General features: G+C 58.7%; 10 protein-coding genes and 1 non-coding gene across 11 annotated transcripts; 2 read left to right on the top strand and 9 right to left on the bottom strand.

Annotated features, from left to right (window-relative positions):
- Positions 1-55: 55 nt before the first annotated feature.
- On the bottom strand, positions 56-142 carry JDV02_005436. The gene has a single exon. It is a non-coding gene; the product is annotated as a tRNA-Ala (tRNA).
- Positions 143-663: 521 nt separating this feature from the next.
- TIM44 (protein translocase subunit) lies at positions 664-2,936 on the bottom strand. The gene is made up of 2 exons (XM_047986736.1): positions 1,831-2,936; positions 664-1,771 (listed from the first exon to the last, which is right to left on the bottom strand). Exons 1-2 carry the CDS (start codon positions 2,781-2,783, stop codon positions 1,096-1,098), a joined length of 1,629 nt encoding a protein of 542 aa, XP_047842719.1. The 5' UTR covers positions 2,784-2,936; the 3' UTR covers positions 664-1,095.
- A 191-nt stretch (positions 2,937-3,127) lies between these two features.
- JDV02_005434 (uncharacterized protein) lies at positions 3,128-4,623 on the top strand. The gene has a single exon (XM_047986735.1). It carries the CDS (start codon positions 3,235-3,237, stop codon positions 3,961-3,963), a length of 729 nt encoding a protein of 242 aa, XP_047842718.1. The 5' UTR covers positions 3,128-3,234; the 3' UTR covers positions 3,964-4,623.
- On the bottom strand, positions 4,041-5,764 carry JDV02_005433 (uncharacterized protein). Its single transcript, XM_047986734.1, has 3 exons — positions 5,676-5,764; positions 5,007-5,566; positions 4,041-4,953 (listed from the first exon to the last, which is right to left on the bottom strand). The coding sequence occupies exons 2-3, from the start codon at positions 5,109-5,111 to the stop codon at positions 4,309-4,311; spliced, it is 750 nt and encodes a 249-aa protein (XP_047842717.1). The 5' UTR covers positions 5,112-5,566; positions 5,676-5,764; the 3' UTR covers positions 4,041-4,308.
- A 447-nt stretch (positions 5,765-6,211) lies between these two features.
- On the top strand, positions 6,212-8,140 carry OLA1 (Obg-like ATPase). The gene is made up of 4 exons (XM_047986733.1): positions 6,212-6,586; positions 6,641-6,712; positions 6,772-7,257; positions 7,491-8,140. The coding sequence occupies exons 1-4, from the start codon at positions 6,512-6,514 to the stop codon at positions 8,040-8,042; spliced, it is 1,185 nt and encodes a 394-aa protein (XP_047842716.1). The 5' UTR covers positions 6,212-6,511; the 3' UTR covers positions 8,043-8,140.
- A 594-nt stretch (positions 8,141-8,734) lies between these two features.
- JDV02_005431 (uncharacterized protein) lies at positions 8,735-11,769 on the bottom strand. The gene is made up of 2 exons (XM_047986732.1): positions 10,895-11,769; positions 8,735-10,839 (listed from the first exon to the last, which is right to left on the bottom strand). Exons 1-2 carry the CDS (start codon positions 10,900-10,902, stop codon positions 9,024-9,026), a joined length of 1,824 nt encoding a protein of 607 aa, XP_047842715.1. The 5' UTR covers positions 10,903-11,769; the 3' UTR covers positions 8,735-9,023.
- Positions 11,770-12,294: 525 nt separating this feature from the next.
- JDV02_005430 (uncharacterized protein) lies at positions 12,295-18,278 on the bottom strand. Its single transcript, XM_047986731.1, has 4 exons — positions 17,573-18,278; positions 14,541-17,486; positions 13,041-14,471; positions 12,295-12,961 (listed from the first exon to the last, which is right to left on the bottom strand). The coding sequence occupies exons 1-3, from the start codon at positions 17,898-17,900 to the stop codon at positions 13,813-13,815; spliced, it is 3,933 nt and encodes a 1,310-aa protein (XP_047842714.1). The 5' UTR covers positions 17,901-18,278; the 3' UTR covers positions 12,295-12,961; positions 13,041-13,812.
- Positions 18,279-18,933: 655 nt separating this feature from the next.
- ERG11_1 (Lanosterol 14-alpha-demethylase) lies at positions 18,934-20,808 on the bottom strand. Its single transcript, XM_047986730.1, has 2 exons — positions 20,580-20,808; positions 18,934-20,460 (listed from the first exon to the last, which is right to left on the bottom strand). Exons 1-2 carry the CDS (start codon positions 20,754-20,756, stop codon positions 19,114-19,116), a joined length of 1,524 nt encoding a protein of 507 aa, XP_047842713.1. The 5' UTR covers positions 20,757-20,808; the 3' UTR covers positions 18,934-19,113.
- A 587-nt stretch (positions 20,809-21,395) lies between these two features.
- On the bottom strand, positions 21,396-24,744 carry AGP3 (General amino acid permease). The gene is made up of 3 exons (XM_047986729.1): positions 23,353-24,744; positions 22,572-23,282; positions 21,396-22,507 (listed from the first exon to the last, which is right to left on the bottom strand). The coding sequence occupies exons 1-3, from the start codon at positions 23,660-23,662 to the stop codon at positions 21,837-21,839; spliced, it is 1,692 nt and encodes a 563-aa protein (XP_047842712.1). The 5' UTR covers positions 23,663-24,744; the 3' UTR covers positions 21,396-21,836.
- A 498-nt stretch (positions 24,745-25,242) lies between these two features.
- On the bottom strand, positions 25,243-26,214 carry JDV02_005427 (uncharacterized protein; the record flags this gene model as incomplete). The annotated part of the gene is made up of 1 exon (XM_047986728.1): positions 25,243-26,214. One exon carries the CDS (start codon positions 26,212-26,214, stop codon positions 25,243-25,245), a length of 972 nt encoding a protein of 323 aa, XP_047842711.1.
- A 324-nt stretch (positions 26,215-26,538) lies between these two features.
- Positions 26,539-27,104, bottom strand: ats1_1 (FR47-like protein; the record flags this gene model as incomplete). Its single annotated transcript, XM_047986727.1, has 2 exons — positions 26,539-27,062; positions 27,098-27,104. The coding sequence occupies 2 exons, from the start codon at positions 27,102-27,104 to the stop codon at positions 26,539-26,541; spliced, it is 531 nt and encodes a 176-aa protein (XP_047842710.1).
- Positions 27,105-27,208: the final 104 nt, after the last annotated feature.

Here is a 27,208-nt window from a genome sequence, read left to right as displayed (position 1 = left end):
CAAAAAAAAAAAGGAAAAAGAAAAGTCTACGCAAATGTGGCAAACGAAGCAAAAATGGAGAAACGGGGATTTGAACCCCGGACCTACTGCAAATTACATGAAATCATGCAAAGCAGGTGTGATGCCCCTACACCATTTCCCCGTACCGGTGGGAGTGGGGACAACTATTAACTCTTATATATGTAACCCCCCACCTCGGCCCAGGGCAGCTACAGCTACAGTGTGGGACCAGACCACATCCAGCCTACACCACCATCATCATGTTGGTCAATCATGAGCTGCGCGTTCCCAATTACACAACGTCTTGCCGTCCGATGCCATTCTTACCAGCCATTCCTGCTAAGAACGACGTCTGGAATGGTCTGCGTACTATCGGTGTTCAACTGCTGTCTAGGAACGGCACCCCGCCGCAGTCCCCGTCCATGCCTCACTCTTTCATCCGATTCTCTACAATACTAACAGCCGCTTTCAGCTGCTACCAATTATATCCGGGTGGGCACGGTCACTAGACTAGCATTCTCGGGCTGTTAAGGGTCCTAATACCTATAGTTTCGTCGAATACTAAATATTATAAGAGGGTTTACTTACACTCGCGCCCGCGCCGCTTAGGCAAGAGGGATAAGGCCACGACTAAAGCGTTAGCATAGGTCTCTATAGACTAGACTAGATAAGACAATGCTTAACATTTATATCAGACGGATTTAAGGCGATTACAATTGTCCGTAATGTTAATCGGCGTCTACATGTCGTCTATCAGACTTGCTCCAGCCCTTCCGATCCACTTGATTCAACTAGATCCCCCGACGACCCCCTTCCCCTTTCCAATCGTACAAGAGTCTCTCTTCTGCCGCAGAGACCCTGAGCAAGAGCGGTGTGTGTGGCGTTGCTTGTTAGTTTGTGACATGCCCATCCCATATCCTCCTTCGACACCCTCGTCATCATACAGGGCCGTACCGGGCCTTCCACCCTCCTCCCCGTACATGCAAAGAGGTATTATACAGTATTCACACAGCGCAAAGTATGCTACCCTCCATTCGCCAGTCGAAACAGCCCCGTCCGCCGTGGCGGAAGGGGGAAAACGCTCGGTGTTGTTCTTTAGTACCAGTCCCTGCCACTCTTCTGCATCTCAATCAAGCGCCAGCCTCTCGTCTCGGGGTTGTTGACGTCCTCGGGCACGCGTGTGATGCCGATGGCGTACGTCACCAGCTGCACCTTGTCCTCCATGCCTGCCGCGAGCTCGTTTGTCTTCGCGTTGCGGTACACGTGCACCTCCTGAGTGCGGCAGGTGATGATGAATACGGGCACCTCGCCCGGATCCAGCATGCGGGCGCGAAGGATGTCCACATTCCTGATGTCCAAGATCCGCCCGTCTGACTTCATGCCCGCTTGCAGGTACTGCTTGGTCAGCGCCTCATAGACCGAGTACTGCGCCGCCGACAGCCACAGCTTCAGCGTCTCCGTGTCTCCCTTGACGTAGGCGTCCAGGACCTCCGGCAGCATGTACTCGCGGAGCTCCTGGAGGAAGGGCTCCACCTGGAAGTTGGGGTCCATGGCGCGGAACTTCTTGATGACCATGGCCGTCTCGTTCTCCGCGAAAAACCCGCCGATGCGGTCCGTGATGCTGCGGGCAGTCGAGATCAAGGGATTCTCCGACTCCTCATACTTGCCCCTCATGCTGAATAGACCCTGCACAAACTTGTTCTGGTCGCGGAAATCTCTCCACGCCTCTTTCCAGGCGGCGTCCTTGTGGAGCGTGATGTTTGTACCAGCCCTGCAGTGGGTTGTTAGATTCGGCTCAGAGAAATTCGCGAGGGGGGTGTTAAAACGTACTCCGGGTCCTCCTGCATCACCTCGCCAGTGGCACCGCGCTGTGCCTCAAGCGCTGCCCTCTTTTTTCTCCGCTCCTCCTTCTCGACCCAGCCGCCGTACCTCGACGAGCTGCCGTCGTCGATGACGTTCTTTACATTCTTGTACGCCTCCGTCTCGCGGATGGGTTTGGTTGCCTTGTCCACTGCGTCGCCAGTCACGTTGGCGGCCTTGCGGACGCCCTTCATGACGGAAGTGTCCCATGTCCAGGCAGCGCCCTTGCCGATGGCGCCAGCGGTGCCCTTGACGGCCTTGGCAGCGGTCGAGGATACGGCTCCCGTCGACTTCTCGTACGCTTCGCGGGCTCGGCGGACTGATTCGCTCTCGGAGAACTGGTGGGCGGCGGCGCCGATCTGCTTGGTCGACTCGTTCCACTCCTTGGACGCTTGAAACTCGGTATTCATAGTCTCCATGAAGACCTGCCAAGGAGTCTTGTCACCGTGAGGAGGGGGCGGGGGAAGATCCTCCTTCTTCTCCTTGCCTTCCTCCTTGCCGCCCTTGCCTTCGGACTTTTCGCCATTCTCACCCTCTTCCGACTTCTTAGCCTCCTCTTCCTCAGGCTTCTTGTCAGACTCGGCCTCAGGCTGAGTAGGCTTGGCCTTGGAGTCGTCCTTGGCCTCCGCCTTGGACTTGTCTTCCTGGGGACGCCGGCCGGTGATGTGGAATTGCCGGGCCTGGCTTACCGGGGAGAAGGTGAGGCGCAACTCGGCGGGGAGAAAATGTGATCGCAAGGGAGAGAGGATGGCGCCCGTGACAGCGCCCGACGGTGCGGCGGTGACGGGGCGGTTCGCGGCCTGGGAGAGCTGGGAGGCTAACCTCCGGTATGCGGGCGATCGGCCATGCGTGCGGCTTACATGGCTGGAGGCCCGCGACAGGGCATTTTCCGTGTTGGCGGCGCTTCGGGCAAAGGAAGCCATACTGAAACCGGCGGGGATGGGAGCGGTCCACACGAGAGGCTGCTGCTCTCCTGCTCAGGGACGAGGAGATGCGCGGGTGCGGATGCGAGAGGCGGATTGGGGGGGGGGGGAGAAGCTCGTGGCTGCGGAAGGAAATTTCGGTTTTTGGCGACTTCGGCTCCTGGCGGCAACAACCAGCTCAGTTGGCCAGGGACGGAGGGAAAAGCGCAGGCGGCCGTGGCGCGGCGCCGGCGCTGTGCAGCGGCAAAACCGCGGCAGGACGGCGGTCCCGCTGCATTCCTGGCTGCACTGTGGCGGCGGCCCCTGCCAATGGAAACCTGCCGCGCCGAAATGGTGCAGGTGCCAATTATTCCTGCTGGTTACGTTAGTTGCTGGGCATCACGGAATTTGAACACCGCCATTTTCTCGGTCACACATCATCGGCGTCGAACAAGAGGGTCATGCCAGCGCCATGAGTCGGCCATTGACCACTCGCCTCGCGGCGCAGACACGCTCGCTCCGCCTACGACCATCACAGCCCCTCGCGCCTCAATGCGTCGCCCTCCGAAACGCCCAGTCCTTCTCGCATTCGAGCACACGATGGGACGAGCCCAAGGGCAATCAGCCCAAGCAGCGGATGCCGGCGCGGCCCCGGACCGAGTCGCTCCTTGAGAACATCTACGGCGCCTCCCGGTCCACGCAGCAGAAGCCAAACGCCATGGCGGACCTCTCCCAGAGCATGGTCTTCAAGGCCCTCAACAAGTCCAACATCGACACCAGCGCCCTGTCCCGCAAGACGACCGAGGCCGTCCAGCCTCGCCAGGACGAGCTGGAACCCTACCACTTCCACATCTACTCCCACAAGCACAACACGCACATCACCTGCACCAAGCCCAACCGCGAGCCCATCATCTCCATGTCCTGTGGCAACATTGGCTTCAAAGGGTCGCGCCGCAGCACCTTTGACGCGGCCTATTCGCTGACAAAGTACGTCCTCGAGCGGCTCATCCACACCGGCTGGCCCATGAAGATGAAGCACATCGAGCTGGTCCTGCGCGGCTTCGGCCAGGGACGGGAAGCGGCCGTCAAGGTGCTCATGAGCCCCGAGGGCAGGGTCTTTCGCGAGAAGATCATCCGGGTAGCCGACTCGACGAGAATCAAGTTTGGAGGAACAAGGAGCGAGAAGCGCAGGCGCCTATAACGGCCAAATCGCTTCCGTTGTTGTCGGGCGCACGATCGACGGGCAATGTGGAACGCGCCTGAGGAAGAAAATGGAAGCACAGGGGTGCCAAAGTGTACAATATTTGTACGAGCTAGACCATGCATACACACACAGACCACGAATTCCTCAAGAATGGGACCTTGCAATCCGCGCGGGGCGCGCGTGTCACAACAGAATAGGGTTGCTTCATCCTGCCCGCCGCGCAACATGAGAGCATCAGGTCAAGCCGTGGTATCAATCCATTTCAGAAGAACAGTCCCAGACACCCAAAACGCCATGCGTGAGCCGTTGCAAAGTCTGGATGCGAAGCGCAGCGCCGACGTCCTACCAGGTGGGAGCCCGCTCCGCCGCGGGAAGCTGCCGGCCGGCGGAATCGCGAACGACCTGCTTCCCCTTGCCACTACCGCCGCGGCGTCTTTCCTCCTCGCTATCCCACTCTGTCGCTCCGTCGCTGGCGGCGCCGTCGGAGAGAAAGTGCGGCCGTGATTGGCCCAGCATGCGTGAATGTTCGTCCGTGTGCTGCTCGTCGTCGTCGAGCAGCTCGCCGTCGGCCGTGTCATACTCAGGGGGCTCTATCCACTCGCGCGGAACGACGCAAGGTAAAGCAACGCCGATGCTGGCGGCGCGGTTGAGCCATCCTGGGCTTGGCGATCCCGTGAGCTTCTGGCACAGATACGCCGTGAAGTGGTTGCAGTTCCGGGTGAGGAGGTTGTACGAGGTTCCGAGGAACTCGTCCGAGGCATGGCGAAGGGTGGCGTCAATCTCCTCTTGGCTAGCCAGCGTGAATCCGTGAAGTATCTCGCAGCGAAAGGTGCCTCCGGGTGGCTCTGTCTTGGGTTTGGTCCAGTAGACGCCGGTGACACCGCGCTTGTCGTGACCACCGTAGGCGTATTCGCGTCCGTTGATGACGACACCGGAATGCAGCAGCGAAGCGCCGACGGTCCAGAGGACCGAGGACACTCTGCCGGGCTGTATTTCTGGTCAGTAAGCGGAGCATGTGCGCCGATGGGCCAAGAACTTGCCGGTAACAGATCGTAGACGTGAATTGTAATCTCCGTCTTTTGCAGCGACAAGGTCGAGCGGTGCCGGCCGCTCGACTGTCTCGCGCCGTTTTCGCGCGCGGGCATGGCGGGTGGCTGGAGGCGTCACCGACGGGTCGGCGGTGCGGCGGCGATGCAGCAGCTAAGGACACGACTGCCTGTACAACCACGACGACGACGACGACGACGACGAGTGCCGGGCTTGTAGTAGTAGTCGAGGCGATGGAGAGACGGGAGGGTCCTAGGGGTGGGCGGCTGTCTCAGCGGTCACACCAAGGCTCAACGTGGGCGCGACGCCGGATCGGGACGGGCAGTGTCTCAGCAAGGCGCTCTGCTCCGGAGGTGCAGGTCTATCGGATCGCAAGTACGTAGTATACTATGCTGACTGTCGAGGCAGCGATGCAGTGGAGGAGAAGTGCACATCGCGGCCAACCGAGAGATGGTTTATCCGTCGTGCGCGAGTAATAAGCAAGCTCGCCTCCCTCCCTTTGCCAGCAGCCCGGCAGCGGAGGACGGGAGAGGGAAGTGACGGTTTGCCTCACCTGCTGTGGTGTTAGTGAGCGGGCATGCACCGCCTCAGCCCAGGAGACCGGACCCCCGGGTTAGCCGCCTGCCCAGATGGGCTGCAGCCTGCACAGGTCAGGTACTAACGTTAAGGTTGGTAACTTTAGGTACTCGTGGTACAGTTACAGCGCTTCCATCTCGAGCTGGGAGGCAGGATCAGTCGGGTCCGGGTGGTGGCACAGCGAGTGACGCAGTGAGACGCGCCCAGCGAGTCAGCCAGCCCAGCGCCAGGCCAGGCAATCCATGAGGTGGATCCGGTCATTGAACGGCGGGGCCACGCCAGGACCGCCCCCAGTGACTGCAGAACTCGGGAAAATGAAGCCTCCGACTTCCGGCTGCAGGCGAGCCAGCACAGCACAGCATCCACGAATGAGGAGCTCACATTATAGGTACTTTCCCCAGCTTGTAGCCCAGCCAGGTAAGTACCTTCGAGTGAGGGAGGGGTCGAGCCTTTGAACCTTATTAGGCACCTCTAGGTGCCTTAGCATTAGGTACGCTGTACTGCACTGCACTGCACTTCGCGGCGCACACTTAACAGCGGACAGCACAACTAAAACAAAATACAAACCACCCCACTCCTCATCCAAGTGGTGGGGAGCATCAAATTTCGCTGCTGCCCTCCCATTTTTTCCTCCCATCATCTTCCCATTTCATCCCGTCCTACGCAGCCTCTCCTCTCTTCCCCCCTCAAGGCGTCCCGCGCTCGCTCTCAGGCTCTTTTGAAGCAATTCTCGAGGCTGGCGGCAGCCAATCCCTCCACCACGACGTCCTTCGCCGCCTTTCACCATCTCCCCTTCGCTTCTCCCCTTCCCGCTTTTCTCCCCCGCGCAGCAAGACCTGTCGCCCTTGGACAACGAGCCCCGGCCCTGCGGCGCATACTCGTCGCATACACCCCGTGCCGACACTACGCAAAATCAAGAAAAATGCCTCCCAAGAAGCACGTTGTGGAGGAAAAGATTCCTTTGGGCAGGCCCGGGAACAGCCTCAAGAGCGGCATTGTGAGAGCTACCCCCCTCCAAACGGCGCATCCAAGCTAATTGAGCCCCATCCAGGTCGGCCTCGCCAACGTTGGCAAATCCACTCTCTTCCAGGCCATCACAAAGTGTAACCTGGGCAACCCGGCTGTATGACGCCTCCCCATTTGTCGCTCACCCTTCATTCGGGGTGCTGACAGCTTCGCAAGAACTTCCCCTATGCCACCATCGAACCTGAGGAAGCCCGCGTCATCGTCCCCGATGAGCGCTACGACTGGCTCGTGGACAAGTACAAGCCCAAGTCCCAGGTCCCTGCCAATCTGACAGTCTACGATATTGCTGGCTTGACCCGCGGCTCTTCTACCGGCGCTGGTCTCGGCAACTCTTTCCTCTCTCACATCCGCGCCGTCGACGCCATCTTCCAGGTTGTCCGGTGTTTCGATGATGCTGAGATCATCCACGTCGAGGGCGACGTAAACCCTACCCGTGATCTGGACATCATCAGCGAGGAGCTGAGACTCAAGGACATTGAGTTTGTCGAGAAGGCACTGGAGAACCAGAAGAAGAAGACCCGCATGGGCGGCCAAAGCTTGGAGCTCAAGAAGGCCAAGCAGGAGCAAGAAATCATCGAGAAGGTCCTCGCCTGGCTGCAAGACGGCAAGGACATCCGCAAGGGTGACTGGGGCCCCAAGGAGGTAAGACGACACCATTCTCTCTTGTCTTGTCGCTTGTCTTTTTCCGCTTTGCGTGATGACAAAAGGCCAATTGGCCTGATCTAATCCCAGCTCGTCGAATGCCTCACCAAAACAACGCTTAGAGTGCATACTGAGATAACGTCCTTCCTGATTGCAAATGCTCCTTCACCTCTTTTGAGCTCTTATCTTTTGCCTTGCTTGGTTTGAAGCAGCTGCTGACCCACATGGCGTAGGTCGAGGCTATCAACCCTCTGTTTCTCTTGACGGCCAAGCCTGTCGTTTACCTGGTCAACCTGTCCGAAAAGGACTTTGTCCGCAAGAAGAACAAGCACCTCCCCAAAATTGCTGAGTGGATCAAGGAGAACGCCAGCGGCGACCCCATTATCCCCATCTCCGTCTCATACGAGGAGCGCCTGACACGCTTTGAGACGGAGGAGGCCGCCAGGGAGGAGCAAAAGAACGTGGGCGCCGACTCGGCACTGCCCAAGATCATTCTGCAGATGCGCAAGGCGCTGCAGCTGGGCAGCTTTTTCACGACGGGCACCGATGAGGTCCGTCAGTGGACCATCCGCACTGGCACCAAGGCCCCCCAGGCTGCCGGTGTCATCCATACCGACTTTGAGAAGACGTTCATCCAGGCCATCGTCTACAACTTCAGCGTAATCAAGGAGCTTGGCGACGAGTCCGAGGTCAAGGCCAAGGGCAAGATGATGACCAAGGGCAAGGACTACGTTGTCGAGGACGGCGACATCTTGCTGATCAAGGCCGGTGCCGCCAAGGGCTAATTTATGCTGTCGCCGAAATGCAAAGAAGTTGATGATAGCCATGAACAATGAATAAAAACAAAGTAAAAATTTGACAGCCAAAGACGGATGTCCGCAGCACCTTCACGTAACCTCGATGATATCCCCCGTGCTTGGGAGTGGTAGGCTCCGCTCCATAGTTACCGCGTAAACAGCTTTCGATGTGGTCAAAATGCGCCATTGCATGCATGCCCCATGGCACGACCACAGCACCAACAAGTACATGGACGTCCGTAGGAGCCTACATATCGATCTTGCGGTCCGCGACCAACACGCTTCATCCATAGAGACGATGCTGTCTGAACCCCCCCCCCCCCCTTCTTCCCAAGTCTATCTATCAGTGAGCAGGCATGAAGCACCGCGCTTTGCCGTCAGCTCGTGTCAAGAGGCCTGGGCAGGTTGAGGATGGTCTCCCGCGCAAAAGACGGACGTGTGTCCCTTCTTTCACCATTCATCTTTCCTTCATTGTATGCGCGCGCGTGCGGTTGGCATCCTTTTTTTCTTCTTCTTTTTTACCCGTAGTAGATATGGCGAGGCAATCGAGGTCCCCTCCTCACAGACACACATACCTTTCCATACGGTGGTGGGTAATACGAAAAGGTCAGACAGACGTGACTTTGAACTGTGTGGATGGCAGGGAACGAATCTCGACTTGGCTCCTCGGGAGCGTGGTGCCGCGTTGAACATTGTATAGTGTCGATTATTTCTCCTTGCATGCATAACTATCGACTACATAAATGTCTCAAGGTACTCGCCTCACCCATAGTCCCGTTCGACTTCAAGGGCAGGCCCAAGCAAGTTTAAACTACTACCTCATCGCGCCGTCATTGTCATCGTGTCTCATCAGTCGTGGCCGCACCATAGTCGACGGAAGGGCAGGACAAAGGAAAATTGGACCGGCTCAAGCTTGTCCCTTCCACTGCCACGTCGGGCTTTGCTTTACCTGACACGAAACGTTTGCTTTCAAAAGTTGCCGTACTTGACGCCTCGCTTTCCCATTTCCTTCCTGCCAATGGCGTCCTCGGGCCAAATCCATCCACGGCTGCGCTTGGCCTCTCGCTTCTCCGCCAGCTGGGGCTGCGGCATCCAACTGTCTCGAGGCTTCGCCTTGCGACGCGTACCCTCAGCAGGCGCCCCGATCTCGGCCTTCCAGTGAGGGTGGCCCGCAGGTGCCCTATCGCCAGCAAGCTGGCACAGACCCCAAAGCGCGAGGCAGGCTGTCAAGGCTTGGGGCGAACCTGTGGCCGGTGTGCTTTCCGACTCGTCTTGGGGAGTCGATGTAGCCAGTTGCACCGAAGTGATCTCCAGGTCACCGAAGAACGGAGTTGACTCCGTTCCGGCACGGACGAGGACAAGTTCAATTTCGGTGAGGATGAAGCCATATCGGCAGCCATGCTCGCGCATGGCATAATGAATTGCAGACAGGCCGCGAAGGTATTCGACACGCTTGATGTTGCCTTCGACGCGCATGCCAGTATTGAAACGGTCGAAGCTTCGGACCAGACCGACAACGCGTGCGGAAGGCTTTCCTCCAAACATTGTCGCTGCCGTGGCGGACTCACCGGCAGCGTTGATGACGAAGACAAGGTCGTTCGCCGCCTTCGCAGGCACGGAAATTTGCAGGGCTCGGTTGGAGGACATGGAAAGAGCCGCGTTCATCTTTGGAAGATAGAATGAAGCATAAATTCCATGCAAGGCCGCCTCAGTGTCAGGGTGTCTGGTCGACATGGTCGGCTGAGGCAGGACCGGGGCAGGCACCGGCGTGGTCAACAAAGCCCGAGCGCCAGGCAGAGAGAGAATCGCAGAGGCGTTGAAGGAGTTCCAAGATCGAACATTTCGGACATCCCACCAGAAATGTCTAATGCTGGGGTCGCGGAGTGGGAAGGAAATGTTGCGGACGAGGGAAGCAGCGGGGTTAGGAGCAGTGAGGAAGTTGATGAGCGTTGTAGAAGGCGTTGAAGGGGTGGAAGTCTCATCAAAAGAGGCAGCAAGAGCCAGAGGGGACGGTGCCCTAGGAGCATATGAGGAGAAAGAGCAATCCGCCTGGCTGGTCATGCTGCTGGGCGGTGGCACCGACGAGAATGGCATTCGGCGATACGTGGGGTACCCGTACCGGTCAATGACGGCCGCATCGACGCTGAACGACGTTGAAGCACGGCGAGATGGCAGTTCAGAGGACACTCCTGGTGTCATCTGGTCCGGTTCCGATGACAGCACGCCCTCGTGCGCAAAAGCGGCGGGTGAGCACAACAGAGGCGCCGGGTTGCCTCCTTGCAGCGAAGCCCCAGCGAAGGAGGACATGTGCGCAAAGGCCATGCTGCTGAGTGTCTCTGGGTTCGTGTAGCTCCGAGCATGGCTAGAGCGAACTGATCTAGTAGCGGCAGCCTTAGGGCGAGGCGGAGGGGTTGTCTGGGCTTTCTTGGCACGGCGAGCGTTGACGTTGGCAACGGGAAGCTGCGCACTGTCAAGATTTTGATCTTGCGGCCTGATCTTGGGGAGCAAGAGGGGACCATGACGAACGACAGGCGGGCTGGCTCGCGGAGGGGTTGTCAAGCGTGTGCAAACAGAGTCAGGGGTGGAATCGACGGTTGATATGGTCGAGTAGATGGACGATGCCTTGGATGAGGACCGAGCATGGCGTTGGTCGTGATAGCCATAAGGGATCTCGAGAAAGGCTGGGTCAAAGGTAAAGGCGCCGTCCAAGGTGAAGCCATATGAGGGCGGAGGGGGGGTCGAGGGCGAGGGAAAGGTGAAATCGAAAGCGACGTCGGCTTCCAGACTGGTGGGTTGAATTAGTGATGCATCTTTCGCCACGTTTACTGAGAAAGACTTACGCAGACATGGCTACCAAAGATGTCGAGGAATTATGGAATGATGAATATTATGTTGGTTTGTTCGTGGAGGCCGGCTCCAGTGTCAAATCAGGATGTGACTAGGCTTTGTGTCCGAAACAGGGAGCGCGTCTTTCCAGAAGACGACGAGTTGCCGGCGTGGGCTGAGTCTGGGCCGCAGGGCCGCGGTAGGAGGAATAGGATTATGCGGTCAGACTGTCTATGACGAGTTTCTGTGTGTAATATGGCACATACGTGAGCCGTATAGTGTATATGGAAAGGAATATGTACGGGAGAGAAATGGATCGAGAGCAACTCCCTGTGTCTCTGTGAGGAGAGGGCAAGAGACGACGGCGGAGGAGAGGGCAGAGAGGCACCAAAGGGGATCGAGTGCGGACGATTGGAGATGGAGAGACGACGACAGCCGGTCTGGGATGAGGCCGCCTTCTTGTACTCGTCAAGGATCACGGCCGAGGGCCACGACAATGGGCCTGCGGCGCCGTATTGTGAAACGCGGCGGGTGGCATTCGGCAGTGGGAAGCGAAGGCTGGATCGGGAAACATTGGGTGGTGGCAAGCCAAGTAAGTGACTGACTGGCAGGAGGCGTGTGGTTTGCGAGTTGCGTGTGCGCGCGCTCTGGCTGGGTGGACGTCCAGAATGCGCGCGTCCGGTCCGCGAGGCGTGCGAGGAACCTACGCACAGTACAGTATGCGTCCGGCGGGCGCCATGGTTGCTGGATGAGCGGACGAGGTGCCGTCGCGAGCCGCCGACGGGTAGTAGCAGCACCTCTCAGTACGCATGGAGTCAACCGTGTAAGTCGAGTGAGAGAGAGAGAGAGAGAGCGAGGCTGGTGTGGATCGGCGCCAACGGTGCAGGGGTCGGCCAGGCCTGGGGTTGAGCTCGTCGCTGCAGGCGCGGGCCCTGTGAGTGGCCAGCGTCAAAAGACTGCGTGAGTGACTCATTTTTAGATGCATTTCATTGATGGATCGCGCCTGCCGCACATGCACACGCACACGCACACGCACGAGTGTCTGCCGACGCGGCGGCGGCGCCTTCCTTGCACGAGACGATGCGATGCGAGCACACGGGTAGGCAGGCAGGCGCGTTGGCGTGCCCGCCCGTCCCATCCAGTTGGAAAAGAACACACACACACACACACACACACACACACACACACACACACACACACACACACACAGGTCGCGTGTCGAAGCCATGAGGTGATTTCTGCCGTTGGTCCGCCAACCTCGACTCTCTTTCAACGTCGCGCGTCGGTTCACGATCTCCGTTGCCATCGCGTCGCGTGTCGCTTCTCTCGTCTCCCCCTCCAGCGCGGCGGCGTCTTTCTTCCCTTCAGTGCAGCCCATCCAGTCCCCTCCCTCCCGCTGACCGCCGTTGCCGCCGCCCTTCGTCACCCCTGCGGGTCGCACGCAGAGCCGTAGAGGCCGCGCTGCGCGACGTCGCACCGCGTGAACCAGGCCGCCGCCCCTCGTCCGAGCCATCATCTATGGCCCCCCGACGTCAAATCCGCCCCAGCACTCAGCAGCCGGTCTCTGGTCGCACAAAGTACGTAGTACCTGCGCCCAGAATGCTATTTTTCGCTCGCGGCGCCTACTGCGTCGCATGCCCCCCTCGGCAGCAACGTAGAGCATAATCTTCAGCGGCATGGGCGCCCAATGGGAGCGTCATAATCGCCTCGGCGGCTACGGTCATCGGGTCTCGACGCTCGCCTGGCGCTTAGCCAGACGCTCTTTCATCTTATAGAAACAAGGGAGGCCCCCCGCCGCCGTCGTCGCACCAGCCTCGCTTTGTTTCCGCAAGTGGCATTGTGGTGTATATCGAAAACGGCTCCCGGCGGCTGCGGAGATTCGACATGGTCGGCGTCGTCCGTCTGTGCACAGCCACCACGGTCAGCCCTTCTTCCTCCTGACTCCAGCCGCCACGGTCTGCGACGGGAGGACCATCGCGTGGCCTTCGTTGCGCTTCGCGGCGCGTACGAACTGGGGCTCTATCATTGGCCGCGCGCCACGCGCTCTCGACGGCGACGCGCCGACAAATCGTACTGCGTCTCTGTTCCTCTCACTCTCGTCAGCGGCCAATCGGAGGCCGAACCCGGCTTGCGCCGCGTCGTTGCGATTGACTGGCTCACGGCTGCCCACTGTTTCCCGTCCTGGCGTTTCACCCCGTCCTCGTCGGCAGTGTCTCGTTGGACCCTTTGGACAGCCTTGTTTCGAAACCGTTCGGCCGGATCGTCGCCAGGCGACCATGATGACGCATCGCAACAACTGCATTCAGAATCTCGGCACTACTGTATACTGTACGAGTCAGCTGCTCTTGTATTGCAACCAGGAGCCAGTTGGCCGATCCACTGTCCTTGCACCTCAGTGATGGACTGCGCATGGGGGCCCGTCTCCGGCTGGCAAGGGGCAACGTTGCACACCGCATCAGAGACGGCATCTGCGTCGTTTCGCTCATCACACTGGCACAAGGCGGCTACTCTGTATTGATTGATTAAATGCAGTAGCCGTCGTGTCGAAACTCTGCCACTTCCACCGCCGTGGGCGGTAGGGCCAAAGTCGTCTGTCATCATCATCATCGCTCGCCTCCAGCGCCCAAACGCCCACCCAGCAGTACACTCAACATCGTAAAACCGTAGCATAGAACTCGAGCCGTCATGACGGCGTGGGCGGAACGTGCCAGCACGCATACTCTAGTCCTTGGTCTTTGGGTTGCCGTGGGCCCCCAACCGACACACATGCCCTTGATTCTGTGGCACTCCATCTTCGTGCATGTGTCGTGCAGCAGATCGCCGCCTCCGCGTCCACAAAGGCACCACACGGCGCGGGCAGTCACCAACCAGGGCGTGTCATTGTCGTGAGTATGACACGAGACGCACGTACTCCCCTTCGCAGGCACACCTCTCACTCGGCCACTTCAGCCGCATCGCCGTTCTGTCGGGAGACCTCGCCTTCTGTTGTCCCCGCGAACAGCGCCGACTGTCGTGTTTCCATGCCTGGCCTCGCCCCGGCCCCGCAGTCGCCCGACCGCACCTTTCGGAGAGCACGCATCATGCCATCCAGCCTCGACCGCTCCTGGATCACCATACCCCGGGCGAATTCTCGGATGGCTCGCCTGCCCATGGTCTCGTGCATGTCCTGCCATCCCGCCAGCTCGCTCGCGACAGTCTGCTGCGTGTACCGCAGCTCCCGGCCGAGGCTCTCGGCCTCTTGACGCGATTTCTTGGCCCGCTGCTCCCTACCGTCCTGCATCCGCTGCCTCGTCTCGTCCAGCAGGCCTAGCGGCCATCGCGAGGACCTTCCCGCCGAGCTTTCGTTTCTGTCCGCCTCCCGCCTCGCCGCGCCTATTTGGCTGATGAGGATGGCCGGTCGCCCCAGGGAAGTCAGCAGGGCTTGCACCGTCGACTGTATCGCCAACAGCGTTGCGTGAAGCGTCATTTGAGGGCTGGACTGCGCCGGCACCATGGTCCTGACGTATACCTCCAGCGCGTTGACATGTGAGGACGGCAAGAACTCGACAGCCGCCACCTGGCGATGGAGCAGTACCATGGAGTCGTACAGATCTACGCGACCAGTGTCAGTAAAATGCCGCTGCCATCGTAGCTCGGAATGCCCATGGAAAAGGAACCTACCAGATGAGCTTTGCCCAAGACCGTTCGCGCGCCGAGCGACGCTCTTGGTTGAGTAGCTCACGCTTCTCACCATTTCTCGGGCATGGTTTGCAAATTGCTCCACCTCTCTGACATCCTCCACAGGCTCGTACTCATCTTTGATCTTCTCCGCCTTCATCTCCACCTTGAGCTTGGTGCGCGCCTCCATTGCGTCCAGCTGCAGCTCAGGCACTAAGAAGAACTCCCAGAGCATTTCGTGAGTGCCCAAAGTAGGATGACCGAGCATAATCCTCAAGAACCAGTCTGTCTTGGCCTGGATGTCGCGAAGGAGCGACCGCGACGGCTTCGTCGGCAGCTGGAACGGTGATCGCGTATCTGACATTGACGGGATCCAAGACGCCGGGTGCTCGAGAGTCAGGAGGCATGCCAGCTGCTCAAAGTCGTTGAGCGAGCGACGGCTGGTCGTCACCGTATAACTGTCGTGGTCTGTAGGTGCAGCAGACTTCAACACGAGGCGCACGCTGCCGTCTTCCACGAAGAATGCGCGCACAACTCCCGTGATGCGACCGTCCCTGCCGATTGGCATGCTGAACAGCCCCAAGTCGTCGATTTTGTTCCGCACATCGTCGTCCTTGGCTAGCTCGACTGCCGTGAGGCCGCGAGCCTCCCTCGCCGCCACATCGACTCGTGGGTCGGCAAAGAGACACCGCACCATGTCATACCGACCGTACTTACTAGCCACCATCAACGCCGTGAACCTCTTCTCATTCGTCGCGTTGACATCGACGTCGCAATAATGCAGGATCCTCATGGCCAGCCTGGGGTCGTTGATGATGTGCAGGAGCGTGTTGCCCTTGCCGTCGACGTGCTCATCCACATGAAGCGGCTGCTTGTCGCCCTGTGCCTCGCGTGCGACGCGCAGCCCGGTTTCCACCATGTCGAAGTAGTCGGTGTGATCGTACGATCGGCACAGCGCAAACAGTGGCGTCCGCCCATTCTTATCGCGCTGCCGCCACGGCAACAGCCCGCCTATGCGCGTGATCAACGACGGAGCGTGGAATAAGTAGTGCCCGATGCTGCGACCCCATATGTCCTGTTCGGATAGATATCGGACTAGCTGCTCGTGCGTCGCCAGCGAGCTGACGCGATCGAGGATCATGTCGATCAGCTCGTCGTTGCCCAGCTGGACAGCGGCGCAAAGCAGGGTTGTGTCTTCGTTGTTCATATCTTCCAGAATCACTTCCAAAGGAAAGTAGCCGGAGAGTGACAGGAGATATCGTAGAGTTTCAGGCTGCTCGTTCTGAACCGCCATCATCAATATCGACTCGCCGAACGCGTCGCTTGTTTGAGCCAGCCTCTCCACCGACACATCGCCTTCGAGGGCGCTTCCTAACGTCGCAAGGCTCCCGGTGCGCGAGTGGAACGAGATTTCAGAACCGCTGGACAGACTCCTTGTGTCCATGGCCACTCTCTTGATTCGCTTCATAGGCGGAAAGTCCCCCTCGCAACTACCGTTGGACTGGAATGGGAACACATGGCTTAATCCCGAGCCATGCGAAAAGTATTCAGACGCGGTCAGCGCAAGGGAAGACCTGCGAGAAGAGTCATTTGCTAAACTCCATGTAAATGATGGCCGGCTACTGGCGCGCGAGGACTGGCGGGCATCCACTCCTTCTGATTCCTCGTCGTCTGTAACAGCAGAGGTGCTTGGTTCCATAATGTCTCTCAAATCGTTGAGGTTACCGTGCTTGGTGGCTTCCCATAGAGCCTTGTTCTTCCTGCTCGCTTTGCGCAAGCCTGCCGAATCCATGGTGAGGTATGTCAAAACAGCCTCAAAGGTGCTGAGCGCATACCCCATCTCGCCGCTGTCGACGTCATCGACGAAGATGAAGTTGCGGACATAGATGAGCCGCGCTTGAAGGTTCTTGACTTGCGACCGAATAACCACGTAGAGCAGTAAGGAGACCAGCGTGTCTGCATTAACCGTCATTACGGTCTTCTCAGAGGTGGCTGGCTCGCCATTCTCCTGCGGTCTTGATGTGTCCGTGAGCTGTGATACCGTCTTCATGGTCGTCAGGAGTGTGTCCATCATCTCCACCGGGCTCCTTGCGAGGGAAATCTTTTTGAACTCCTCCACGACTGGGCCGAGCTGTATGAGTAGATCGTGCTTCGCCCTTGAACCGCCGTCAATTGCGATGCCAAGCTGTGAGATGTCCACAAACTCCATCTGCCGAATCTTTGCTTCGAGCTCCAAGTCCTCGGGCCGTTTCAAGCTTGTCAGCTTGGGGAACAGCAAGTGATGAACGTGCTCGGTGACGTATCGTTCAATGAGCTTCTCAACCAGGGGCCCAGTGAGGTCGGTAGTAGCACCGAGCAGAGAGAGTTGCTGCTTGTCCACGCTTTGGAACAGGTCAATGGCCGTTGTCACGGCCGTCTCGAGGGACGCCCTCATGACATCCTCGTCGTCTTCAGCGTAGAAGTCCTCCGTGACGGGAAGGCTGTCAGGACTGTCTCGACCACTGCGTCCTGTAAAACTATTGGACCGGGCTCTCTTCATCGCCGCCATGATCGGGCCCTCGGGCTGCGGATCGGGTATGCTGGACGCCGATGGAGGGGGTGGCAGAGGCTTTTCGAAAACGGCCGTGAACTCCAGGAACAGCTTCTCCAGGCCGGACTGCATCTGGCGTGCAATCATGGGGAAATTGTTCAAGAGGTCGTGAAATGTCTTGATGTCCTTCTTGCGCGGCACGGCATCATCGGCCGACTCGCCGTTTTGCGCCTTGCTTTGCTCCGTCGCAGCGGTCTTTCCCAATCCGTGGACAAGGATCGCGGGGGTGATCTTAACCTCCTCCCAGGTGCCCACCAGGGGCTTTGATATAAAGTACACCAGCCATTGCCTTGGCTCGAAGACGTCGGGGTACCAGGTGACATCGTTCAGGAGCTGGGCTTGTGCGAGGGCCTTGAAGCCTGGTCAGGGGAGGCAGTCAGTATACGCGCAATGAATGGCAGGACACGCCGGCGCACTATGCGACCGCGCGCAAGGTTGGCTATACCTTTGTTGCTGTACACAAAGGAGTCTTTGATGACGACGGTCCGGCCGTTGAGCGTCGAGAATTGCTTGGCCTTGCCCCTCACGTCGCGCAGATTCTGGGTGGCTTCCTTGCCGGCGCTGGGGCTCGTGGTCGGGATGCGAAGGACATGGCTGCTCAGGAACTCTTCAGAGGCAATGACCTCTTGTGGAGAGGAGCCGCTGTCCGTCTCCTTGTAGGTAAGGAGCACATCCGTCAAGGGCACGAGCAGAATGTGATGGTGTACCGGAGCGCACTGGGCGACGACGGAGCTCTTGAAGAAGGCGGCAAGGAAGGGGTTTAGCGGTTGCATTCATTCGACGGCTCGGGCGACGATGGGGGGCTTTGTCGGCGCCGTGGCGTGCGCGCGCGGCCAGCAGGCTTGGGGGGGCGATGCGGTTTGCTGGACGACGGCGGCGGCGCGAGAGGAAGCAGGAAGGGGGGAAGGTCGAGCTGCGATCGACATGTGATGATGGATGGGCGGTTCGAGACGGGTAGCGCGGATGTTGCTCGTGGGGGTTGGACGTGCTCGTGCTCGCAGTCGCGGAGACGCGGAGAGTGCGGGATGACACCAGGGAAGGTATGCTATCGCAGGTCGCTGCTGGGCGTCGCTGTTGGGGTGGAGAGAGCTGGAGAGGTAGTAGCCAAGGTAGCGAGAGACATGAAGGCAACGGCGGGCACATGAACGGATGGGATGGAAGGAGCAGGTAGAGTTGGCTTCGAGGTTGCGCGCGCGCGGTCCCTGAGCGCCCAGTAGCTTGGCTTGCTTGTTGGGTCGAGTTAGTGCTAATTTACGTACTACTGCAGTACCTGAGCACCTCCCTAGGGAAGGTCGGGTTGGGTTAAGTTGCTTCAGTGGAGGTACCTATCAGCAGCAGATCCATCCCTCTTTGGAGCTCCTGAGGTGGTGAGCTGCAGTGCGTGCAGTGCTCACCCCCCCTGTTCAGGTTGGGTGGATCCATCACTGCCCTGCCCAGGATCCTTGTCGTCAGCGCCGGCACTGCTCATCAGGTGCTTCCTTCCTCACACCTGCCCCTCAGCTGGCATTGATTCTGGACTCCAGGGCTGTGAGGAGGGCACCTCCACTACATTCACTGTCCGCCCAGCGCCAGCTTGACCCGAAGGTACAGTACCTTAGGTATTGCACTTCGTAGGGGGCAGCATGCCGGGCGGGCGCTAGATCACGGGAGCGCACGGGCCAGTCGGTGGATGAGCCCGCCCGGCAGCCACCAGCCCAGTCAGCCACCTTGTGGCGGCGCGCGTCGGGCCAGCAGGGCCTCATCAGTCAGGTTTGGCTGCTGAACGACAGCTCCGTCAAAGCCATCACTCGCAATCGCCGCATCCATGCACCATGCATTCATTGTACACGATTATTGTCTGTCATCTATGGAGACTTTCCACGCTCTCCCCTCCCTCAACGAGGCCAAAGTACAAAATACCTGCAGCGTGCATGCACGGCAGATCATCGTCCAAGTTACTACCCCCCTCTCATGGCTGTCCGTCTTTTGTTAGATGATGGATCCCGTTCACACCTCCAGCCCGGACTCGTACCGCCGCTCCCACCGCACCACCGCCGGCTCCTTGGGCCTCGACAGCAGCGACGAGTAATCCGTCTCCGGCACCGTCGCCTTTCCGTCCACCGTATAGAAGCGGAAGCTGCGCACGAGCGTCGCCACAATGACCCCCAGGTTGAGGTAGGCAAACTTCTCGCCCACGCAACGATGCCGCCCAACCCCAAACGGGAGATATGGGCTGCGCGTGCCCCGGGAAATGGACTCGTCGTCGTCGTGCCCGTTGTTGTCGCCGCCCACGGCTCCAGACACCGCCGATGAGTCCCAGCGGTCCGGATCCCATTCGCTGGCGTTTTGAAAGTGTTGCTCGCTCATGGCCGTGACCGACGGCGATGCCAGGAGCACCTTGCCCGGCGTGACCACGTACGGCGTGTCGGGCACCGCCATGGGCCGCTTGACTTTGCGCATGACGGAGTGAATGGCCGAGTGCACCCGTAGCGTCTCCTTTATGACGTTGCTTAGGAGCGGGAGCCGCGCGAGGTCAGAGTACTTCAGCGGCTCCAGCCGTCCCCGTGTCCCCGTCGCGCCCAGGTTGTCGACTTGCTCACGGTACAGCCGCTCGCCCACGTCCGGCCGGGATGCAAGGTGCAGCATGATCCACGAGCTGGCCGAGGCAGACGTGTGCTGTCCTGCCATGAGCAGCGTGATCATCAGGTGAGCAATCTCCTTGTCCGGCACTGCCCGGCCATCCTTGTATTTGCACTTCATCAGGTTCGAGATCATGTCGGAGCCCCGGACCGCTCCGCTCTGCCGGCGCCTGGCGATGATGTCCATGTAGACGTCTCGCATCTTTGCATGCGCCTCGTCTCTCTTGCGGTTATGCGGCAGCGGCGCCCACGGCATCAAGAAGTTGATGGGCTGGAAGCCCATGTCCAGGTCGTGATACAAAGACGCAAACTCAGCCGTCAGCTTGGCCCGCACCTCGTCCCCTTGCAGCGCCCTCCCCGCGGTGAAGATTGTAATTTCGGACATGGTCGTGCCGACGTGCATGGTCCCATTCTGGCCCTTGAAGGCGGCGGCCCCCTTGATGTAGTCGAGCACCTCTCGTTCGATGAGCGGGACGTGGCACTCGAGGGCCTGCTGCGTGAGCCCAAACTTGACAAACTTCTTCTGCTCCATCAGCTTCGCGTTGGGGCAGTCGTATATGACGTCGGAGCCGAACACGGGGGTCGTCAGGGGCCCATAGATCTCCTCGGCGTTGAGGTCGTGCTGCTTGCCGTTGAATATGAAGTCGTTTCCCTCCAGGCCAAAGTAGCATGTGATTTGTTTCCCGAGAAGCACAAACGTGAAAATGTCGCCGTACTGTATGGTTGTTCGCCATGGATCAGTCTCGCCCGACACAGACAGAGGTACCTTGGTGTCTTTTTGACTCTCAGGGGTACCCGCGCCAAGGAAGAACAGAAACTGGTTGCAACGCATACCTTTTCTCGGCACCGCAGGAAGAAGCTCTGGGGATCTTGGCCATACGATACCGCGCTTCCGAGGAAGGGAAACCAGTGGAACACCGTCGGCGGCTCAGTGCGACGTCTGGGAAGCAGCTGGCGTATGATGCCGCCGACCCAGAGGATCAGCGGCAAGACGACAACCCACCAAACCATTTAAGCCGATGTGTCGAAAACGAAAAAAAGAAGAGGAAGTTTAGAGTTTGGGTTTCATCTCGCGTGCTCATGTTTTTTTTCTTTCCATGGACAGGGCGGAGAGTTGCCGGCTCTTATACCATGGCACCCCCTCCTATCTTGGCAGCATTCATCGACAGTCTCTCCGCAAACAGACACATCATATACCGATACGCGTATTCTGGTACCAGTGAAGTCTTACCGAAAGCCTTGCAAGGCCCCATTCCGCCGCCGCCGCAACGCGTATAAGTGCATCCGTCTGCTGCGGACGGATGGTTGGCAGGCTGTCGTATTCGTATTCGGTCCGGCAAAGTCCCAAACGCGGATACACGAAAGGGTACAACAGGGAATTGTTCCTTGTCAATGTGGTCGTTCGCAGCTTTAATATCCTTCCGTGTCTCAAAAGCATTGCAATGGATCAGAGAATTAGCCGCGGGTTGACAGGCGGCTGAGAACCTGAGCTTAGGTCTACGTCCACCATGCCTTTTGGCTGTGAGTTCAAGTGCGAACGTCTCGTAGCTTGTAGGATGTCACAACCAATTTTGTAGGCTATGTTCTGGTAAAGCATAAGCGTATACCAAATACCGCCAGCAAGGCCGCTAGACCTCGGCCCTTGATGGTCAGCTCTGTCCGTGTGAACGTGGAACTCGGTAATAGAGGAATGAGGCATGTGGTTCTGCTGTGCCATGGTCGCATACAGCCAGGGGAGCGCAACGAATGAAGTGCACTGGTGGGACAGGGTGTGTGTGTATGTCCTAGTATTCATTTGGATCGTCGCCATCAGCAGGCGAGGGGGTTTCCCGTCGTGTTCCTCCCAGGCCCATATCTAACTCTATGCAATAGAGCAAGTGCTGGCGAGACGAATCAATGTCACGCTTCCCGCAAACACCTCGCAAGTCAAAAGACCCCCCTCTTGTCTGATTCTTGACGCAGGCCTCAGCCATAATCCAGAATATTTTCCTTGGCTTCGCACCAAAGTCCGGTTGGTAACCCTCCACCGAGTCAAAACGCCCTTAGATGCAAATATGCAAAACAAGATCCAGAATAGATATAGTGGAGTAACTAAAGCAAATTCCACAGCTTCTTCCAAAACGGAATCTTTTCGCGTTGGAACGCTTCGTCCTCCGGCAATACCCCCTTCTGATCCAAGTCGGTTCTCCTGCCACTGTCGAGATCAATCTCCCAACTGCGCTTGACCTTGTCTTTGCCACGCCAGTAAATCTTGCCAGTCACATAAATAAGCCCAAACAAGGGGAGAAGGATATATGCATCAACGAAATTCCCCGCGTCAAAGGGAGACAAAGTCGTCCACCCTTGGACGAGAGCCAGGAAAAGGTTGATGGCGACGCCAAAGTACGCAATGAGCGGATACCAAAGGCTCTTGAAGGGGATTTCGTTGACATCCCGGTTTTGAGCCACCCAGGCGCGGCGAAATCGAATGTGAATGAAGCTGATGCTGCCCCAGACGAGGAAGGTGCTCACGCCCGAGAGGTTTACAATGTATTGGTAGGCCTTGGATGCACCCGTCGACACGTTCATCATGGAGATGGCGCCGACAGCGTTCGTGATGAGAATGGCCCAGACTGGAACACCCCTCTTATTGGTCCAGCCAATGAAGCTGGGTGCCTTGCCAGACTGCGCCATGTACAAGATGGTGCGTGAGCCGATATAGATGGAAGAGTTGACGGCCGACAAGCAGGTGATGAGAATGAATGCGTTGATGAGATGGACACCTATCAATCATGTCAGCATCCTAGAAATGTAGAAGCGTGTTTCTTCTGGACGTTGGGGACATACCTCCTTCCCAACCAGCATTCTGGAGGGCAATCGTCATGGGACTTTTCAGTGCCTTGGATCCTCCGTTGACAAGACCGTCGGCATTCGCGGGACAAGTGATGCCAAAAAAGAAGGCGGAACCCATGTAGACGAAGATGATACGCCAAAACACCTGGCGGATGGCCTGGGGCACAGCCACACCTGGATTCCTCGTCTCGGTGGCGGCGACAGCGACAGATTCCACACCAGCGTAGAACGTGCTAGTGAAAACAAAAACCTGCGCGACGCCCTTGAAGCCATTTCCGTTGAACGGACCCGGGTCGTGCCAGTAGCGAAAGCCAAGCGGCTCCTTTTGACCGACGAGGCCGCCCGCTGCATAAATTATGGCGAAAATGAAGTAGGCAGTCAGTCCCAAGAGCTTGAGCAGTGCGAGCCAAAACTCGGCCTCTCCGAACGCCTCAACGCCTAGAAGCTGAAAGCCGAAGAATATGGTCCACAGGATGAGGAACCAGCCCCAGAGCGGGACCTGAGGGACCCAGTAGGTGAGAATACTGCATATGACGTTGTACTCGTTGGCAAGAACCGCGGCCCAAATGATGAAGTAATTCCATCCCACAGCCACGGAAAAGGACTTGTCGACCATGCGCTCGGCGAGTGAGACGAATGAGCCTCCACCAGGAAATATCGTGGTGATTTCACCGAGAGATTGCATGATGGCAAAAGCGATGATGCCTATAGCAGGCGCGGATCGTTAGATACGGTCTCAGCTGACTCTCGAGCGCTACTCGGAGGTGAGACATACCTATGACACCAAAGCCGATGAGCAGCGAGGCGGGACCGCCATTTCTCAACGCACCGCCGGCACCAACCAACAAGCCGGGACCGATGATACCAGCCAAGGCCATCATGGAGAGATGGCGGTTCTTGAGGCCGCGCTTCACACCAGAATCGGGATCCATGGTACTGCCGTCGCTGGGCACAAAATCGGGAGCGTCCCCGTAGGCGCCATAGCGAGCGGCCTCGTCGTCGTAGCCCCCGGCTGAGCTGTCTGCCACATGGGGGTCACCGGCCAGCTTGCCTCCACCCCCGTCACTTTTCCGGCGTCCGAACATTGGCGATGTTTGACTTGACTGTATGACCGTGCCGGGAAAAAAAGAATGAGCGGCCCGAGGGGGGGGGAGGAGGAGGAGATTTTAAGGACGGATACTGAGGGACGAAAAAGAGGGGGCCATGTGAGAGACGAACTGTGAAGGCGACAGAGAAGGGGAGGGGGAGGGAGGGTTGAGATGGAGAAAGAGCGACCCTGGCGAAGTGATGGGGGATGCCGTACCAATATCCGTCAGCGCGCGCAACGCGGAGAAACTAAGCATTGGGCAGGAGAGCGAATAATGCGACAAACAGTTGCGCTAGCAAAACCAGATTGCCAGTGTCGTGCCTCGTGCTTCATTAGCATCCAGACGCGGACAGCAAAGCTGCGAGCGAGCGAGCACAACAGCCAGCAGAAACCTACCTAGGCACAGTTGCAGCCAGTGTATCGACGACCCGCCGCCGAGTCTAACGCACACGGGTAGCGCGCAAGGTTGGTGTGCTCGCTGTGTGGCGATGAGGCTTCTTGACTCGCCCGCCGGGAGGATGACGTGATGCGCCTCGACCAGGCCCAGGCCGTCGACGAGAGATTTCACCTTGTTGACTGACACACGCTGTTGGCCTGCCTGCCTGCCTCTTGCGGGGGAAGATGTGAAGCAAACAACAAGGGACAGGACAGGCAAGACAGGAGCCGCCCACCGACGTACGTCCTTTTCGAAAAGTCACGACGACGATGCGACGACGGCCCGGATGGAACATCGGCTCGGTCCATGTCCACCGCATTGTCGCCAGACCAGACCAGAGCAGACCATCGCAGAGGAGGCGACTGCCCGAGACTCGTCGATGGAGCTAAGGGACCACACGCGTCGCATCCGGCGGAGTTAGCGCCATAAAAACCGCCTGGGGTGCTGCTCTGGCCGCTGGACGAACGGGGCACGTCATGATGCAATTCCGCCAAGGGTGGTGCACTTTGCAGGCGTGAAAGCACCATCACTCATCAGGGGTCCTGGAGAGCGCTGACAACCCGATGCAATTCGTCCGTCTCTGATAGTTACTGTGCAGTTAGATCCCGGTCGTGAGACCTTTTTTTCCTTTCCCTGTGTTCCCTACCTACCCTGTCCGTTGTTGGGCGGCCGTCCGGAATCACAAGAGGGCCCCCATCCGAGCCAAGCACGTCAGGACAGTTTCCGCTGGCGACAGATCCTTCTTCCCCGTACAGTGCTCCTCGCTGACTTCGGTAAACCAATGGCGCTGTGGATGCCACGGGCGTCCCGAGGCTGCGGGCGGGCGGGTGAGCGGCGGGTCCGGATCCGGCCACCGGCATAATTTACTTCGTACGCTTTTCATATTTGCACGTGGTGTCTCAGCGTTGCAAGGCTTATTAACCTCCAAACTCTATATGGCCCTGTGTGTGTAACGAGGTCTTTGCAGATTGACGCAATGCGACAGGGCCGCGCCTTGAATATGTACGTACAGTATAGCACGCGGGCACTCGACACGCTATCGACTTGAACAAGCATACATGGATGCATCCTTCGGCTCGTCGGCGCCCCTAGCAGCTGTCGAGTTGCGTGCTCACTGCTCCCTCCAGGTAAATAGGCCGGCATCACACCTCCTGCCCCCCGAGCGTCTCCTCGAATACCTCAAAGTTTCCCTCGTTCCGTTTGTCGTACACAGCGAACCAAACTTCCTCCCACCACCCACCTTGGAACTCGGCGTCCCGCAGAACCTCGAGCCAGCACGTGGCCACCTCCTCCTTGGGGTTCTTGAACGCGCCGCAGCCCAGAGCCCCGAGAACCAACAGCCCGTGTCCTCGTTGCGCGGCCATGCGCAGGCACAGCCGCATCTTGTCCTTGGTCAGCACCCTCGCCCTGGGGTCCGCGTAGACGAGCCGCTCGTACACGGCACCAGCGGGCGTGTTGCCGCGGACGCGCTTCGTCTCGGGCTGTCGCAGCGCCGCAACGCTGAGCACGCTCACGACGGGCAGATCCTCGGGCTTGACGTCCGGCAGCAGCAGCTTGTGGCCGGACGGCATGTCGGATCGGATGATGACAACGTCGGGCGTGTACAGCCCCATGCGCTGCTTGAAAGGGTAGTAACGCCGGTGCAGCGACAGGGCCAGCGAGCTGCGATAGCACAATGCCTCCTCTTGCGCGCGCGCACCCTTCAGCCAGCCGCCTCCCGGGTTGGCGTGGCTGGCCATGTTGAGGACGGCGACGCGTCCGGACGTCTGAGACGAGGCCTTGGACGCCGCAAGCTCGATGGCCACGTTGAATGAGTCATCGTTGACGATGCGGATCGTGGCCTTGCCAGTCGGTGTCCTCTTGGGGCAATCGGACGGCTTGAGCGGGGGCAGCGTGTCGAGGAAGAGCGCTTCTGACTTGGCGGCCTGGATATCGGGCAGGTGCTTGAGGATGTCGGGGAGCATAGTTCTGGTCTCCTTGGCCGTGGCGGCGAGGTCGTCTCGCTGGCGATACGAATCGCGCTTTGGCGGGTGTTGACGTGACGCTCCAGCTGTGCCTACCGGGCCACGCTGGCTGGCGCCGGCCCCCGACGACATCCACTTGTCCAATGTCATTTGATTTGGATCCGTCATTTCCAGTGGTCGATGAAATGTTGTTCAATGCGATAGCGATGATCGGGAGGAGGAAGAGCTTAAATCGGTAGGTGATTGCCTCTCTTGTGACTAACACCCCGAGATTCACGATGCAGGGTAGTGGCGGTGGCTGCTGTGATGCAGGAGCACAAGCTGGCCCGGCCCACCACTCACGTCGTCTCCCTGCCTGTATCGTCTGCCTAAAATTCCAACAACGCCCGACAGCAAAGGCACCTTATTTTAGTAGGTAAGGGTGATAACTCAGATACAGCTACAAAGTATGCCTTGTACAGTACTAAGGCAGACTCAGCTGATAGCCGGCCCGTCGCCAGCGGCCAGTCTCGCAATGCCCGTCTCGTCAACCCGCAACGCAACCCAATCGTCCTTCCTCGCTGCGCCCAGCTTGTCGTAAAAGGCCAGCGCGCGCTCGTTGTCCTTGAGGCACAGCCACTCCATCTTGACGCAGCCCGCCTTGAGCGCCTCGCGCGCCATGGCCTCAATTAGTAGCTTGCCGTACCCCCGGCGCCGATAGCGCGGCGCGACGTAAAACTCCTCTAGGCAGACCCCCGGTGCCGCCTTCCACGTCGTGTAGTTGAAGAAGTAGATGGCCATGCCCGCGACGTCTCCCTCGGGTACGACGATGAGCAATGGCCAGGCGAAGCGGTGGTGCGCCGCCGTGCCCGCCACTGCAACAACATTGGGCCCCGATTGATCGTCGGCGGCGGCAAAGTGCAGCGTCGCGGCGAGGTCGGCTTCCGTCACAGGTATGTACGTGCCGGGTGCTTGGTCGGCGCCGCCGGCCACGATAAAGTCACGGATAGTCGGCACGTCTGCAGCCTCCAGCGCGGTCAATTTTCACTTGAACTCTGCATAAACAACGGCAAGGGTGCGAGGGGACTTGCCCGCCTCTGTCGCGAACCGAATCACTGGTGCCAAGGTCATGTTGCTGGCATGCGTTGGGATGCAAGGAAGTATA

Source organism: Purpureocillium takamizusanense, chromosome 4 (genome assembly GCF_022605165.1).
Source record: "Purpureocillium takamizusanense chromosome 4, complete sequence".
Classification (NCBI taxonomy): Eukaryota; Fungi; Ascomycota; class Sordariomycetes; order Hypocreales; family Ophiocordycipitaceae; genus Purpureocillium; species Purpureocillium takamizusanense.
Note: the sequence above shows the minus strand (reverse complement) of the source record. Positions and strands in the feature narration are given on the sequence as shown.